Source organism: Salarias fasciatus, chromosome 10, assembly GCF_902148845.1.
Source record: "Salarias fasciatus chromosome 10, fSalaFa1.1, whole genome shotgun sequence".
Classification (NCBI taxonomy): Eukaryota; Metazoa; Chordata; class Actinopteri; order Blenniiformes; family Blenniidae; genus Salarias; species Salarias fasciatus.
Window position 1 is genome coordinate 16,805,840 of NC_043754.1, and position 18,809 is coordinate 16,824,648.

Below are 18,809 nucleotides of genomic sequence, written 5' to 3' on the forward strand. Positions count from 1 at the left end.
CGAGACCATTAACTACTACGCCACCATGCATAGCTATGCAAACTGCTACTGCTTTTCTTTTGTCCAGATCATCCGTTATTAACTAAACCATAAATATAAGATAAGATAAGATAAGATAAGATAAGATAAGATAAGATAAGATAACTTTATATTCCTTTTTCAGTGGAATGTTCCATGATGTACCTGAACATATCACCCACAGTGACAGGATTTTTTTGTTTTGTTTTATTTGTTTCTTTGTTTTTTTGTTAATGAAGTCAACTACTAAGTCTGTATGCCGTGAAGGATCATATCTTTATTCAAACTCTACTTTCCGTTATGGGTTTTCCTGCTTCAAGTCGGAGTTTTCCAAATTACCGAGTCCTTTAACTGCATCATATTTGAATTGACGAATGGGCGCAAGGAAGCAATTGCTGCAAACCTGCAGCTGTGAATTCTATCCAGAACAGAAGAGAAGTCATGGTGAGGTAAGTCCCTGAACAAAAAATAAAAGAATGAATTAATCTGTCCGTTGGAAACATTTAGCTCTTATTGTTGGAACTTTACATTGTTTTGTCAGGTTGCCAGTGCTGCAAAAATGTTAGGTAGTTAACATTCACTTTTATGTAAGGATAAAGTGACCAGTGCTGAAAAGGCGTGCCACACAGCTCACATGTAAGTCAGCTACAATACCTATTTTGCAGTATACGTGTGATGCTGTTCTACAGCAGAAATCAAGATGAAGCTGTCACCATATGTAAAAAAAAAAGAAAAAGAGGGTGACGTACAGAACAACTCTCCCCAATTCGAAATGAATTGAACTCTATGTTTTATTACTGTAACTTCAGGTTAAATGTGAAGTTTGTCAGAGTGTTTGATCAAACTGCTTTACTCAAGTTCACTTGGCATGTATCAGTGCCATCTTTCATTGTTGTCTGAGCGAGCAGATATTGTGTCAGTGATCAGATGCCTTCAGATTAATTTAATTTAAAAAAACCTTTTTTTTGTTTGGTTTCATGATAAGGTTTTTGTAGTTAGACCTTCACTGCAACCATGTCCAGTAACCACAGAGCTGCTTTACTGAGTCAACAAAATATGTTCTTTTGTGCATTTCTTAAAGGGCCAGATGAAGATGAGATGATGCTGGGGCCATGATTGTTTTGCAGTGAGCGTTGGAGGTCAACAAGTGTTCTACTGAGTCAGAATTTTGTTTTTTTTTTATTTTGTTTTGCCTATTTTGGGGCACAGGTTAAAAAAATAAAGGATCATTAGTTCTCTACTTTTCACAAGTTGTTTCTCGTGTCTGGTTATTTCTTCATTTCTTCAGAAGGTATCTTCATCTTTGACCCTGATGAGTCCCAAGACTGGACCACTGCATGCCACCATTTAACACAATATCTGGAGGCACCGAAATAATATGTAGCCACAAATTTACACGACACCAGTTCTGCTTCATTTATATGATGTGTTCATGTTTGACCTAGAACTTTGTCATGGTGTAGGCTCGACAAGATCTGCCCAGATAGCAAAACTTTTTCAGCCTATATCTGGCCCGTGCCTGACATGTTCATACGGCCCACGTACCACATGGAATGATGGCACTTGGGAGGTCCGCTCCTGTTTGCCAAAAGTGGGCCACAACCAAGCCTTTACAATGCCAGATGTCAACCAAAAACAGGCCAAATAAACCAGCACTCACCCAAATTTGGGCCACTAGCAAAATTCTTTTGGCCCATATCTGGCCCATACCTGACATGTTCATATGGCCCACATACTGCATGGACTGATGGCACTTGGGAGGTCCGTTCCCCTTGTGCCAAAAGTGGGCCACAACCAAGCCTTCACAATGCCAGATGTCAACCAAAAACAAGCCAAATAAACTTGCACTCAACCGAATGTGGGCCACTGTATGCTTTTATTCTGGCCCATATACGATATGGAATGATGGCACAAAGGTGGTCCACAGTTGTTTGCCAAAAGTGGGCCACAACCAAACCAGCACAGTGCCAAATGTCAGCCAAGAGGAAACCAAATAAATCAGCAGTCACTCAAATTTGGGCCACTGTGCACAAAAGAATTTTGCTAGTGGCCCACATTCGGTTGAGTTCTGGTAGATTTGGCCTGTTTATGGTTGACATCTGGCAGTGTGAAGGCTTGATTGTGGCTCACTTTTGGCAAACAGGAGCGGACCTCCCAAGTGCCATCATTCCACGCGGTATGTGGGCCATATGAACATGTCAGGTATGGGCCAGATATGGGCCATAAGAATTTTGCTATCTGGGTTAGCACCTCACCTAGTTCGTCAGTGGATGGACCACGGCTGCGGTTGCTATGTCCGGTCAGGGCTCTGCATTGCTACGTCGAGCGTACAGCTGACTTCCGCACTACGAACCAGTTGTTGTGGGATTTGGAGCCAGGGGGCATGGGGCACCACTGTCGTCCCAGCGCCTTGCCCACTGGGTTAGTGGGGCTATTACAGCGGCTTATCAGGCACGGACCCTCCCGCTGCCGGCGGTGGTTCGGGCCCACTCCACACGTGGTGTCTCCGCATCGGTGGCTCTGTGCAGTGTTGTCACTGTGGGTGACATCTGCCAGACTGCTTCCTGGTCTTCTGCATCCACTTTTGTGCGCTCCTATCTGGTGGATATGTGAGCAGACTCTGTGGCCGTGTCTGTCTTAAGCAGGGACAGTGATCCTGTCGTTTAAGTGGACGGTGTTTGCCTGGCCGGTTGCTGTTTTCCCTTGGGGGAATTCAGGCTGCGGCGTAGTTTCTGGTTGCATGCCAGTGTGACTCTGGCAGCCTTGACCAGTGTATGCGTGTTTCGTTGACATTGTGTCACGGGTATGCTTGGACACCGCTACGGTCAGCGCCTCGGTCGAGGGTGCTTGACGGTGTCTTGGGGACTTGGTGGGCAGTACTTGACGTACGGCCTGCCTGCTTCCTCTTCTGCGCCAATCTTGTCAGTCTGTCCCGCTGGGGGTACATTTATCCCTACAGCCTCTGCCTTGGTAGGTTACCAATAGCGAAGCCCATAGGTGGGCTAAGCACCACACAAAGTAAAAATAATAGTTACTAGACGTAACTACAGTTCTACGAGTGTGAGCGTGCCCACCTGCCTGCAAGCCCAGCTGGACTGCTTCTCTTTCTCCTGGGCTGATTCAAAGAAGGGAGATTTTGGGGAGCCGGCCAACTTATATTGGTATGGACCGGGGCAGGGCGTGTGCCAGCGGTTGGGCATGATTGGCGCGTCAACTTTTCTGATCTGTCTCAGTGTCTGGCTGGCGCCAAAGGATGTTACCAATAGCGAAGCCCATAGGTGGGCATGCACACACTGTAGAACTGTAGTTACGTCTGGTAACTATTATTTTTTATTCTTTGACTTTTAACCTAGTTTGAGAATTTGCTCCCATTCTTATTGATGCCATTTTATTGTTCTGTTCACATTTTATGGGTTTACATTTGAATGACTGTTTAAGAGCAGAAATTTGTTTCATCTGTAGATGAAAGATTCTGAAGATTGATTGATATCTCCAAATGTGTTCAGGCCACATGTATCATAGGCTGTTTAGTCATGTTTTCTCAATGCAGTGACAGAAATAGCACTTGAATAGATGTTCATCAAAAGTTCAACAGATAACACAGCTTTGTAGTATTATCTCTCAGACCTAAATGGACACTGTGGCAGATTATTTTTGCCATCTTGTCTGTATGTTGGACACTGCAAATACCTATGCATAGTATGTCTTCCTTAAGAACAGCGGCAAAGCTTTGTAACTCGGCTCACAAATTAATTTTGGCTATCTTTTTGAAAGGACTGATTTTTTTTTTCTTTTTTTTAAATCATTTTGCACATATAGTTAAAACAATTTGACTATGTGCAAGGGAGCGAAAAAAGCCAAAAGGCTTGTACAAATGCCGCTCCCGCACAAACTCAAAGTGAAAAAAAAATGTACATGGAAAAAATGTCAAGAAGTCCACCACAAAAATAAAGAGGAAAAAAAAAAGGAAAAAGACAAAAACAAACAGAGATCATGTCAAAATAAACAACGAATAAACAAAACAATCTAAAGCAATCCCCACATATCATGTATATGTTGTGTTTGGATTAGGTCAGATATTGTAGAATTAAATTGTTCTTTAAGTTTCTTTTGTAGTTGAACATGGATGAAGATGCTTCTAATAAGTCCAGATGAATATTCCACACTTTAGGTCCATTAAATCTGAGGGAGAACTGCTCACGATTTCTCTTGTATAAGGGTAAGTGCAAACCAGGAGCCTGTCTTGTGGCATAATTGTGGAGTTGGTTATTAAAGGAAAAGTAGAGCTTGATGTGAGTTGGCCAGTCAGAATCAGAGAGCTCTGTACACAAATATACATGTGAAAAAAGTGTTAATGTCAAAAATATTTAACAAGTTAAATTTAATAAACAAAGGTGCACTCATAGCAATAGATTTGGAATAAGTTGTCACGGGTGCAGGAGGGAAGGACCCAGGCGCAGGCAGTCAAGCAGAGTTGAGGAGGTTTATTGCAGGGATCCGGGAACAGGAAAGAGAGCTGAGGTGCAGGCAGGGACACGGAACACACGGACAACACTCACAACGAACCGACAAGGACAAGTGAGGGATACAGGCTTTAAATAAGGTGGACACAGGTGAGGCACATTAGGGCACTAACGAGGAAGAAGACCAGGCAGGAGAACATGAGGAACAGACAAGCAGGAGAGACAGGGCATGTAAAAATGGGGAAAACAAAACCAAAACCGGTCCAGAGCGCCCCCACATGGCTGGAGGGGCACGGGGCGTGACATAAGTAGCAATTCTCAAGAATCGCTTCTGTAAAATGTGAATTGTGTTAAGGTAGGTGGTGAAGGTATTTCCCCACACAACATGACAATATGTCAAGTAGGGATAGATCAGACTGTTGTAAAGAGTAGATAAACACCTAGTATTAATCAAATGCCTTATTTTACTTATAATCCCAATAGACTTTGATATCTTTTTACATACATGCTCAATATGTTCTTTCCAAATTCCTGATTAAGGTGACAGTGCAAATGCCCAGTTAGCCTTGGGCAAGGCTTTATTACAGCAGAGAGGCAATTGGACACAGCAAAGGCTACACAAAGGTTGCAGTGCTTTCATATTGCTAAGTCTCGAAAGCTTATTTTTCTTCAGGCTTTGTTGTTCTTTGGAAGAGTTTAGAAGTATATTAATCAATTTTGTTGTCTATTTTCCATCTCTGATTTGTTGTGATTTTAAAGAAAGTAGCAGGAATTTACTGATGGAATTATTGAGTGAAATATACACAAATAAGAAAGGATTGAAAACATGTTAATATCTTATTGATGTAATATATTACACTGTGCAAACATTCACAGAGGTATTTATATTTCATCAAAACTACATTTTTCAGAGATAATTGAGTACTCTTTCTTTACTTGATACAAAAGTGATGCAAAACCACTCGCCTCAATTGAATTCTCTCCAATCAAATTCCATTTGCAATTTTTGGTTTGAATTCTAAAGTGGTGATAAACTTTCAGGTTAACAACAACAACAACAACAACAACAAAAACCCTGCAGAAAACAGACGTCAGTATTTTTCACTCCTTACCCAGTTTGAAAGGCTGAACATTACATAACTTACTCTATAATAATATTATGAAAGAGGTCACAGGTTTGCATGGCGCAAGTGCATTGGCCTTGTGCCATACAACTGGCCTCAAATCCCAAGAAGTCATTAACAAAATGACACTCCACACACTGAAATGGGCACTGCTTAACCTCACTAAGTGAAGGAACGAGACTACAAGTAAGGGACTGAGAGAAAATAATAACTTGATTTGCTAATAACAAAGTATGTAGAACCATTTACAGCTTTATACATCATATCTACGTACATCAGACACGTGTCATAGGTAACTTATTTACCTCAGAAAGGGTAGGACTCCTGTGAGGTTGGAGTATGAACTCAAATAACTCCAGAATCACTTTGATAGACTGTCACACTGCAGGAGAACCAGACTGCTGCCACATTTAATCATGGGTGAGTGAAATATTCTGTTTGTCTATGAGGGGCTGTACAAGACATAATTCATTCTGACCCTCTAACACACATATATTCTCCTTTCACACACACACACACACACACACACACACACACACACACACACACACATACATATGTATATGTGTATATGTATATAGATATCAACTGTGTTCTCGCCACCCCGACGGTATTGTGTCTGTCTCCTTCAAGCTCGGGTCCTCTACCAGAGGCCTGGGAGCTTGAGGGTTCTGCGCAGGATCTTAGCTGTTCCAAGGATTGCGCTCTTTTGAACAGAGCTCTCAGATGTTGTTCCTGGTATCTGCTGGAGCCATCCTCCCAGCTTGGGGGTTACTGCTCCCAGTGTCCCAGTCACTACTGGTATCACTGCTGCCTTCACACCCCACACTCTCTCTATCTCTTCCCTCAGCCCTTGGTATTTCTCCAGCTTCTCATGCTCCTTTTTCCTATCACCACAGCTGTCTTCTGTTGTTTATCCACCATCACTATGTCAGGTTGATTGGCCATCACCTGCTTGTCAGTCTGGATCTGGAAGTCCCACAGGATCTTGGCTCGATTGTTCTCGACCACCTTTGGAGGTGTCTCCCATCTTGACCCTGGGACCTCCAGTCCATACTCGGTACATATGTTCCTGTACACTATGCCCGCTACCTGGTTGTGCCGTTCCATGAATGCCTTGCCTGCCAGCATCTTACACCCTGCTGTGATGTGTGGTACTGTCTCTGGGGCTTCTTTGCACAGTCTGCACCTGGGGTCTTGTTTGGTGTGGTAGATTCCGGCCTCTATTGATCTTCTGTTAAGGGCCTGTTCTTGTGCAGCCATGATTAGGGCCTCTGTGCTGTCCTTCAGTCCAGCCTTTTCCAGCTACTGGTATGTTTTCTCAATGTCAGCCACTTCTTCAATTTGTCGGTGGTACATGCCATGCAGGGCTTTGTCTGTCTATGATAGCTCCTCTGGCTCCTCCTTACTGAGCTTTTGATGTCTGAGGCATTCACTTAGCAGATCATCACTGGGGGCCATCTTCTTGGTATACTCATGGAGGCTCTTGGTTTCCTCCTGGATGGTGGCTCTGACACTCACTAGTCCTCGGCCTCCCTCTTTTCTCTTGTTGTATAGCCTCAGTATGCTGGACTTAGGGTGGAACCCTCCGTGCATTGTAAGGAGCTTTCTTGTCTTGATATCAGTGGCTTGCATTTCTTCCAGTGGCCAGGATATTATGCCAGCAGGGCATCTGATTACTGGTAGGACATAGGTGTTTATGGCCTGGATCTTATTTTTGCCATTCAGCTGACTCTTCAGGACCTGTCTTACTCTCTGTAGGTATTTGGCTGTGGCTGACTTTCGAGCTGCCTCCTCATGGTTACCATTTAACCGTGGGATCCCCAGGTACTTGTAGCTGTCCTGCACATTTGTTATGTTCCCTTCAGGCAATTCAACTCCTTCAGTTATGATCACCTTCCCTCTTCTAGATGCCATTCGTCCACACTTATCTAGTCCGAATGACATTCCGATGTCATTGCTGTATATCCTGGTGAGGTGAATCAGGGAGTCGATGTCAGGCTCATTCTTGGCATACAGTTTGATGTCATCCATGTAGAGGAGGTGGCTGACAGTTGTTCCGCTCTTGAACCGGTATCCAAAGCCGCTCTTGGTAATGATCTGGCTGAGGGGGGTTCAGGCCTATGCAGAACAGCAGGGGGGACAGGGCATCTCCTCGGTATATGCCGCATTTGATGCTCACCTCTGCCACTGGCTTTGAGTTGGCCTCTAGACTTGTCTTCCACAGTCTTGTCTTCCATGAGTTCTGAATGAAGCTCTTTAGAGTCCTTTTGATGTTGTACAGTTTCAAGCACTCCAGTATCCACATGTGTGGCATTGAGTCATAGGCTTTCTTGTAATCAATCCAGGCAGTGCACAGGTTGGTGTTGCGGGACTTGCAGTCTTGGGCGATTGCCCTGTCAACCAGTAGCTGGTGTTTGGCCCTCCTTGTGTTATTTCCAATCCCGTTTTGTGCTTTACTCATGTACTGATCCATGTGCCTATTTATCTTGGCCGCTATGATGCCTGATAGGAGTTTCCATGTGGTGCTGAGGTAGGTTATAGGCCGGTAGTTTGATGGTATTGTTCCCTTCTGGGTGTCCTTCATGATAAGAACTGTCCAACCTTGGGTTAGCCACTCTGGGTGGGTCCCTGATATTAGCAGCTGGTTCATTTGTGCTGCAAGGCGTTCATGGAGTGTAGTTAGCTTCTTAAGCCAGAAGGTGTGAATCTTGTCGGGCCCTGGAGCTGTCCAGCTCTTCATTTTGGCCACTCTTGCCTGTACATCTGCTGTTGTAATTGCTACTGGATCTTGTTCTGGGAGGTTGCTGTGCTCTGCCTGCAAGCCTGCAAGCTATTGGGTATTGGTGTTGTGTGACACATCTTTCTCCCAGATACTCTTCCAGTATTGCTCAGTCTCAGCCCTGAGTGGGTCTGCTGTGGTCTTACTACCCTGCCACTGAGAGTAGACCTTAGCTGGATTGTTGGAGAACACCCTGTTTATTCTCCTGGTCTCCACTTCTCTCGTGTATCTCTTTAGGCGGGCAGCTAGGGCTGTGAGTCCTTGCTTAGCAGTCTCCAGTGTCTCAGTTATTGACAGCTTTCTGTATTTCTTAGGCAGTTATTTCTTGAGATTCACCCCTCTGTTTAGTTCTGTGAGAAAGCTGACTTCTCTCCGTGTTGCCATGATTTTTGTCTTCTTTTCCATGGAAGTTCTTGGTCACTCCGGCTACTCACGCTGTTCATCTTGTAGCCAAGCATCTCTAGGATGACTTTCGCTGTTGCATATATCAGCTGATTGGTTTCAGTGATGGTGCTGGTAGGGATAGTTAGCAGTGCTGTGTTCAAATCTTCCAGTAGAGATTCCGATGGTACTTTATCATTACTTAGCCTTGGCAGCCAGGAGGGTGTTGAGTTCCCCCAGGACCCCAGGACGTCATGATCTTCTCTCTGGACTATCCAGCCACATGTACATGTATATATATATATATATATATATATATATATATATATATATATATATATATATATATATATATATATATATTCACCCTTACACTCTTACACACACATATATGATTTTGTGATTTGTGTTTTGAGCCTCTCAAGCTTTCGTAGCTGCTTGCTTTGTGTTTTGTCAGAATTTTTGATTAATGCATACCTGTCAAAACACACCTCATGCCTCCCTTATTGGTGGAGCTTTTACACTTGTACTGAGTGCTTAAAAACTGTGTCTCTCGGCAGATGAAAGGAAACTGAACCAAAAATAAACAAACTAATTGAGCCATTCACTCACATTTGTAATCAATCATTAACCACGGGAGTTTTCCCTAATTAAATGAAATTGGCCAAAGTCATTCCCTTGTATAAAAGCGGTGATAAACACAACTTTTCGAACTATCGTCTAGTCTCATTACTTCCACAGTTTTCAAAGATACTGGAGAAAATACTTTCAACAAGACTTGACAATTTCTTACAGAAACAAAATATTTTGGATAACAGTCAGTATGGTTTTCGGGCTAATCATTCAACAGCACTGGCAATAATGGTAGCCTCATAAACCAGACCCGCCCACTCCTCATCCACATTTGGATTTGGAGTTAAGCTTAGTCTGGATAGGAGCCCATTGAAACTTCTTGGAGGGGGTGTCGGTTACTCCTTTGACTGACAGCACACTTCACCCAATCAGCGCTTCAAAATAAATACGTTATCAAAATGCGTTCGCTTCTCTAAGGGTTAGCATTAGCTCATTAGCTCTAGCTTCCTTACACACAAAGACACGCAAAAACGTCTTTTCCTGTTCAAAACTCACCAAGCGCAGATTCTTGCTCTTGCTTGATTGTTGTAATTCTTGGTATTTTGGCTATAACTTTACTTATTGCAGCTTTCAGACGATGGTTAAAGTTAAAGTCCGTCAAAATTAGCCAAAAAAATTTGAAAACAAAAAGCGGCAACGCTGATTGGCTTGGTCGTTTCAGACCGAGTGAAATCCCCTTCTATGGGCTCCTACCCAGACTGAGCTCAACTCCAAAATCCAAATGTGGATGAATAGTGGGTGGGTCTGCTTTATGGGGCAACAATAATGGAATTCACACAAAAAAATTGCAACAGAGATCGATAACAATAATTATTTTTGAAGTATTTTCATTGATTTACAAAAAGCTTTTGATGTTATCAATCGTTCAACATTACTGAAAAAAAAAAAGAGTAAGTATGGCATCCAAGGAGTAGCTCACCATTGGCTTTCAAGTTACTTGGAAAACAGAAACCAATATGTACATATTAATGACACTAAATCTGAACTACGGAAAATCAAATGTGGTGTGCCCCAAGGTTTGATACTTGGGCCAAAGTTATTCATTTTGTACATGAATGATTTTGCTAAAGTGTCCAACCTTGGGAAAATTCTATTCGCAGATGATACCACACTATTTTATTCAGGTAAAAGTATACAAGAAGTCACAAAAGTAGTGAATGATATATACAATGTTAAAGGAATAGACGTGTTCAAAAAACCCAGATTCAGAACCAAAATCAAAGAAAGAAGCACTGCGGTGAAAGGAGTGAACTTATGGAATGCTCTGAAACAGGAAATCAAAGAATGCAAAACAATTGACATTTAAGAAACATATAAAAAAATCCACATTGGATAAATATGAAAATGAAAACTAAGTTGTTGCGGGTGAAAAATTTGATTCAGTGAAAATTAGTTTTTGAGTATTGTTAATTGTATCAGTTTAAATAATTTGTGTGTAAAGAGGCAGATATAATAAGATTGTTCTTTCTGCTCCTTTTCTTTTGTTTGTTTTGTGTCCAAACTGATGACATTGATGTACGAGGGGGTACCCAAAAGTTCCCGGAATTTGGTCATAAAATACTAACAATAATGAGTTTTGACTTCTGGCCGTCAGATGTGCTACAGGTAAGCCTCGTGCATATCTGTGAAAAAGCTGAGCTCCCAGAATGACACTGATGTCTGTCAGGCGCTATTTATAGTAAAAGAGTGCAGCTGCGGTCTGCGCTTTTTCCAAAATGGCAACATTAACTGGAAAGCCAGCACAGCGCGCAAACATTAAATTCTGCTTTTTGCTGGGAATAAACAGCAGCAGAAACACTCACCTTGTTGCAGCAAGTCGACAAGGATGATGCTCTGGGGAAGACTCAGGTCCATGAGTGGTTCAGGCGGTTTGAGAAGGGCCAGATGTCCGCGCGTCAGGTCCGCTCAGCCATGAAAACAATGCTGAGCTGCTTCTTCGCTGTCCAGGGTATCGTCCACAGCGAGTTTGTCCCTACAGGTCAAACTGTAAATCAGGACTGTTACATCGAAGTCCTCAGACGGCTCTGTGAGGATGTGAGGAGGAAGCGGCCCGCGTAGTGGCGGAGTGGAGCCCAGTTGATCCACCACGACAGTGCGCCAGCAGACACGGCGCTGCGCGTCACGCAGTTTCTGGCGAAGAATGAGACGAATCTCCTCTCCCATCCGCCTTATTCGCCAGATGTAGCCTCGAGTGACTTTTTCCTGTTCCCCAGGTTGAAGAAAGAGCTGAAGGGACAGCGGTTTGCAGATGTGGAGGAGGTGAAAGAAAAAACGCAGCCGGCCCAAAATGGCACAATTACGCACGGGTGTCACAACACATTCGTGAAGTGGGAGACATGGCTGGAGCGCTGCATTAATGCGGATGGAGATTATTTTGAAGGTGACGGTGATGTTTTATTTTGAAATTTCAGAAATAAAAAGTTACAATCAAATTCCGGGAATTTTTGAGTACCCCCTCGTATTTTCATCATTTTTTGTTTGTGTGTTGTTGTTTTAAATGAAAGAAACAAATAAAACTAAACTAAACTAAACAAACTAACAAAAAACAACAATTGCAACATGAACTTTTTCAAACATATTTACTTTGTTGTGCATTTATATGGACACAATCCTGAGCCATAACTTCTTGGTAATGTGAAAATAATACGCAAATAAGCACAAAGGGAAAAAAAAAGAAAAAATTATAATATAAATAAATAATAATAAAAAAATATATACTGTATATTTTTTAATATATACACCTTATATATATATATATATATATATATATATATATATATATATATATATATATATATATATATATATATATATCTACACACACACATATATATGTGTGTGTGTGTGTGTGTGTGTGTATATTTTTTTCTTTTTTAAGTTTACATTAGCACAAGGTAGATTGCTTAATTTGAAAGTACACAATAAGAATAATTCTGAATATAGTTCTTCATTGTCACCTGGAAATATATGCTCGGGATTAAAGAGTTTTTTAAAGTCCATGCTGTCTTCAGTCGGTGGGTGCAGCAGATTGGACGTTAAGTGCGTGTTCAGTCGGCACCTCAGTGGATCCACCACAGTTCGCTACTCAGGACTTGGGAACAGGTCCGGAAAACACTCTGAATGTGTCTTGGTTCACACAAGTCCTCGAGCAAAAACAAAACTGACAGCGTGGCAGCTCACCAACCCACCTTCTCTCCCTCACCCCATGCTCCCCAAAAACAAAACAAACACACTCTTCCCTCTCCCTTGAACCAATCAAAACTATGGCAGACACAAAGTGCCCCCCTCCCCCACCACCACCTGACCAATCTCAAACCTGGCCATACACTGGGCTGACAACCACAGGCATTCAATCAGTTGATTTTATGTTCTTCCAACAATTTTTTATTTTTCATTTTTTTGCTGTATATTTTTCTTTTTGGCGTACAGGAATGGCAATATGGCCGTATTTTCTAAAATTGCATTTTCCTCCTATTAAAATACAGCAAAACCGTATCAATTGGCTGGTATGATATTGTCCATGCTTTTCTGAGTGAGAAATATATATGCCAGTTATTACTGAAATCATTGGAGTTTGTTCTTTGTATTGAGTAAGTGAAATGATCAGTTAAATTTTTTCCAGCAAGTTCTGTGACTGTTAAGCTAACTGTTAGCATGTCAATGATTTTTTTTTTCCATAGATGTTAGCATTAAGCTAGCGGATTTTTTTCCAAAATGTATGTTTATTTACTGTGTCTTAAGGCATCATATCCACACGGAAAGCATAATTCACCCTCTGTGTGATGGCATAGGGGGTTGAAAAACACAACTCTCATCCTCCAGTCGGGCCTTGTGCCTCACTTTCCACCATGTTGTGAGTCTCGTTTGGAGCAGATGAACCTGTCGCCTGCTGCTCAAGCCACGAGGAGAAGGATCTGGTCGTTTCTGGGGATGATAAAATATGTCCTTATACGCCAGTGGCTTGCAGCAGTGCTCATAGACTCCACAAAGCCTTCAATATTGGTTGATCTGAACAAGACCGGCCTGCTTGAGCTTCTCAGTCACTCATAGTTCAAAGGTTGAACTTCAGTATACTCACTTCCTTTTCCACTATACTCACTTGCACATACATATATTCTTCTCTTACATACAGTTCATTCATACCTCTCTTACATACATATATTTCCTTTGTACATATGCGTATATGCCGATTTATTTATTTATTTATTTATTTATTTTTTGATGCATACATTTTCCTGGCATTCACATGCCAGGAAAATGTACGCATGAGGGAGGATAAAGTATGTGTGTAAGCATGACGATAAATGTATGTGCAAGAATATATGTGTGTGTGTAAGCATATATATACTTACGTATATATGTTATGACCCGGAGAGTCAAACATATTTCTCAAGGACACAAGACAAACAGGAGGAGGGTCCAGTCATTTATTTAACACTTTCTCCAGAGTCGGCGTCTTGAAGCTGGAACCTGACGAGGCTCTGGAGGAAAGAGAACCCTCATCACCCGTGCCCCAAAAACTGTATTCAAAAAAAAGGAACAAAGTAGCAAACCAAGGAAGGCCCAGATGCGCCAGCCAAACTTAAGAAAAAGACGAGTTCACAGCCCAGCTGCTATGCAGCCGTCGAAGCTGATCCCTCGACCAAACTAAAGACAAAACCCCAACTAAACCCGATCAAAAGAAAGGCGAAAACGGGACGGCTGGTCACACCTGGACAGAAAAGACAGCGATCCAAAAGAAGGAAAAAATCGGAAAAAAGAGAACACAAAGCCGGCTAGTGGGCTAGCATGCCCTGCAGCAACATGCCTGCCCGTCGGAGCCGGAGTCCAAGGCGCGCCGGCGAGCGCACCTGGCGACAGGTGTAACGAGGTGAGTGAGCGAGCGAGAGAGAGAGACCGAACGACCCGACCAAGAGCGCCGCCTCCATGCTGCTATTTATAGCGCGGCGGCGCGACTCGCTCCAATCAAAACCGAACAAAAAAGGAAGAAGATAATTACTTCAAAAAAACAGGATAAATATTCCCTAAATATCTGAAGGGGGAAAAACGTGAAACTGTCCGTAAAAAAAACCACGATGTGCCCGCAGCACATCACAATATATTATAAAAAATTTTTTTTGTTCTCAGTTTTCCTTTTTTGTAATTGATTTCTGGGGATAAGGGGCAGATATAATAAGACTTGTCTTCTTTCTGCTCCCTTTCATTCTTGGTTGATGACTGTAATTACATGGAACCTTTTTATTTTACAACTGAATGAAATAAAAACAAACAAACAAAAAAACAATATATGCATGTGAAAGGAGAATATATGGATGTGCAAAAAGAATGTATGTGTGTTTAAAAAGACAATGTATGCACATGAGAGAGAAAATATATGTACATGAGACGTGAATATATGTGTGTAAGAGGGGCAGAATGAATTATGTCTTGTACAGCCCATCGTATTCATCCTGCATTCAGGTATACAAAATTCACATTGAAATGTTAATTTGTGAAGTCATGTCGTGTTTGTTTCTCATTGTAGGAACTGTGCATTTGCATCGTATATGTGGATTATTTCTGGTCTTTAGTTTATGCTTGGTTTCCTGCGATGGAGGAAACATTCTGGTTTTCCCTGTGGACGGCAGCCATTGGGTGAATATGAAAGTTATTTTGGAAGAGCTTCATTCAAGGGGACACAACCTCACCGTGATCAGGGCCTCCAACAGCTGGTACATCCCAGAACAGTCTCCTCTCTACACCTCCATTTCAGTTGAAATGGAGGAGAGCCTGGAGGACTTCATTGAAGTGTATCTAGACGAACAGCTGAGGGTAAGTAAATCTTTCCATGTGCAATGGGAACAACGCGGGTCATGCAGTCACTAATATGTGGAGAAAGCCACTTTCTTCATTATTTGACCTCTTTTCTCTGACCTTGTTTAGGCGCAGAGAGAAGGAGCTTCATTCTGGACTTTTCTCAAACTCACCACGCATTGGATGTCCATGTTCTCTAAGGGTCAACAAATGTTTGCTGAGGCTTTCATTAAAATTGTTGAAGATCAGAAAGTTCTCCAAAGCATTTTAGATTCAAAATATGAATTGATGCTCACTGATCCAGCTATGGCATCGGGTCTGTACCTTGCTAAATTCCTCAAACTGCCTGTCGTGCTCAATGTGCGATGGATTACAAGCGGAGAAGGCCACTTTGCTTTAGCCCCGTCTCCACTCTCCTACATCCCAGTGCCAGGATCAGGCTTAACGGACAAAATGAATTTCATCCAGAGGGTCAAGAACTTTCTTTTGTCTAGCATTGGCCTGTTCCAGCAGGAATTCATGGTGGAGCCGAGCTATGTCACCATCCGAGAGAAGTATTTTGAGGGCAGATTAGACAGTATCTCGCTCCTTCAGGAAGCAGACATTTGGCTGTTCAGGTCAGATTTTGTGTTTGAGTTCCCTCGACCCACAATGCCGAACGTCGTTTACATCGGAGGATTCCAGTGCAAACCAGCCCAGCCACTGCCAGCGGATCTGGAGGAGTTTGTTCAGAGCGCCGGGGAGGACGGAGTGATCATCATGACTCTGGGAACTATGGTCAACGCTTTGCCTGCAGATCTCACAGATGAAGTCGCCAGAGTGTTTGCCAAGTTACCTCAGAAGGTAAACTCTTTTCCTGCTGTGGTTCGGATGACCTGGGTTTTTTTCCAATGGAATAAACACACGTTATCATCGTTCAAGATGGAAATTGATCACGAGACATAAAATCATCAACAGCTTGGATATTGAAGGAAAATTGGAAAATAAGTTAAACAAGAGAGCAAATTGTTTTTGGAGGAATTACTAAAAGGAAAAATCAGCTTGTGGTGAACTGACATCCTGCCTGGAGCTCATAATCATTTATTTCATTTGAGAACAGAATATACGAGTATTGATTGTAAAAGAACAGGGAAAAAGGGAATTCAATGATACCATAATGACCAATGTAATTTAACTAGCCAATCCTACTTTATCGATCCCTTTAGGGAAGTTTTCTTTCCAACTCCAACTCAATGTTTGATTATTAATTTATTGTTTTTTCCATCTGTCCCAAAAAATATATAGCTACATTAATAAGTGATTATATTAAAGTTAATGGCGACATCACAATCAAATCTTCAGTTTTTAGTTTAGTTCCTTTAAAGCTGGGGTTGGCGATCTTGGAAAACTAGCATGTAGCACGAATGTAGCATCTCCCCAAGGCTCCGCCCAGCGACCACCCCATTGGAGGAGCTCCGTTGGGAGCGGAGACGTTCCGCGCACGCGGTGCGCGTGGTGCGCGCAGCGCTTCCGCGTCCAGTGCGTTCCTGGCGTAACCTGTCCTCAGCACTTCGTTTCTTCGTTTTTCTTTATTTGCACTACGCCAAGTTATGGCGCACTCACCGGGAAGTAAATCCCCAAACATTCTTCTCCGCCGATCTGCAACGACGCTCCGTCCTTCTACGCGCGCACTGAACCAGGGTCAGTGCACGCCATTGACATGTACGCGCAGGGGGCAGGTCGAACGGCGAAGGGATTTGATTGGTTTAAAAAAAGGTGTCCCCCCAAGACCAGGGCCGGCGATTAGGCTGGGCATCCGGGGCACTTGCCCAGGGCGCCGAACCATAGGGGGTGCCTGATGCGCGCCGCCCACGCTGCGCCGCTGTGACGGCCCGTTTGAGCAGCGCACTGCTCCCATTAATTTGGTATTAAATCTCAGTTTCATGAAATTCTCTTTTTCATTTAGAGGTTGTATGGAGGATTTTCCATGGAGAGAGAAATCTAGTGACAGTTAGTCCTTTTTGAAATGCTGCGCATGCGTGACCCACACCCCCTCCTCCCCTGCTCTCTACGGAGGAACTCCTCCTCCTTACGCAGAAAGTAGCATGCAGCAACTTAGCATCATAGCGCTAACACATAGCTACCAACGTGTCCTTTTGAACAACACAAAACACAGCGAATATGAGTAAAATCCTGCACTTGCGCAAAATCCTGTACCTGACCTGTCCCGGCTCTCGGGTGGATCAGAGGAGGACGGGGGAGGTTTGTGTGGAGCTGCATGACTGCAGCCTGCAGGCGTAAACAAACCCACCCCCTCCTCCTCTCACTCTCCGGACTTTTTCATACGAGTCTTGTTTTAAGATAAAAATATACATTTTCACCAAATGGCAAGCACGTTGCAGTTATGATTAAGAAAAATTGTCTCAAGTCTTCAGGTGAAAAGGTGTTGATTGCGGCAGCAGAGCCATGCCAGGCTCTCCACCCCGCCAGGGTGCAGCGGGGTGGAGCGCGTGGGGGAGGGGGGTACGAAAAGGGTGTAGGAACATGACAGTTACGCTACAAATGTAGAGAGGTTGATTGACACGTTAGAAAACCAATAGATAACGAGACTACTTCGTTATTGATTGGCTAAAGTAATGTTGGTTTTACAAACTCCAGAGTTGATTAATGTTTCTTTTCTTTTTTTTTTTTATCACAATAAAAACAAGGCTGCTGCAGCTTAATAACGCCAATACAGTTAAGGATTTTTTCTCTCTCTCTCTGTCTCTCCCCTCTCTCTCTCTCTCTCGCTCTCTCTCTCTCTCTCTCTCTCTCTCTCGTCAGGTGATATGGAGACACAAAGGGGCGACTCCCTCTACACTGGGAAATAACACCCTTATCGTGGACTGGATGCCCCAGAAAGACCTCCTGGGCCACCCGCAGATCAAGCTCTTCGTTGCTCACGGAGGAACCAACGGCGTCCAGGAGGCCATCTACCACGGCGTCCCGGTGCTCGGCATACCCTTGTTCTTCGACCAGTACGACAACCTCCTGCGCCTGCAGGACAGGGGAGCCGCCAAGATTCTCGATCTGTCGGACCTCAACGCGGAGACTTTTGAGCAAGGCATCCAGGAAGTGCTCCACACAGACAGCTACCGCATGAACATTCAGCGCATGTCTCGTCTGCACAGGGACCAGCCTTTGGCCCCCATGGACCAGGCCGTCTTCTGGGTAGAATACGTCATGCGTCACAAAGGGGCTCCTCATTTGCGTACGGAGGCCTACAGGATGCCCTGGTACTCATATTACTCTTTAGACGTGCTGCTCCTCATGCTGACTGTGCTGACTGCGCTGATTGTTTCTACTCTGGGTGTGTTTAGATTTTTGTGCTGCAGAAGAAGAAAAAAGTCAAAATCCAAACAAAACTGATGAGGGTAAAATAGTTCAGAAAGATAAAAAAACAGCTGTATTTACTGTATGACGTATTTCCTAGGATGTCATTTCTGTCTCTTTGTTGTCTGTGTTCCTTTTTTTTTTTTTTTTTTTTTTAGGTTTCCAAATGTTTGATGTAATATTTCCAGATCAATAAGTGAGCACACTCCTTCATAGTGATCTTTTTGAAGTGGCATGATTTTATAAAACCAGATCAATGAGTGA

At 43.1% G+C, this 18,809-nt stretch overlaps 1 protein-coding gene across 1 annotated transcript; it reads left to right on the forward strand.

Annotated features, from left to right (window-relative positions):
- Positions 1-2,401: 2,401 nt before the first annotated feature.
- On the forward strand, positions 2,402-18,581 carry LOC115395732 (UDP-glucuronosyltransferase 2C1-like). The gene is made up of 5 exons (XM_030101371.1): positions 2,402-2,439; positions 9,564-9,608; positions 14,987-15,212; positions 15,324-16,037; positions 17,997-18,581. The coding sequence occupies exons 1-5, from the start codon at positions 2,402-2,404 to the stop codon at positions 18,579-18,581; spliced, it is 1,608 nt and encodes a 535-aa protein (XP_029957231.1).
- The last annotated feature ends 228 nt before the right edge of the window (positions 18,582-18,809 follow it).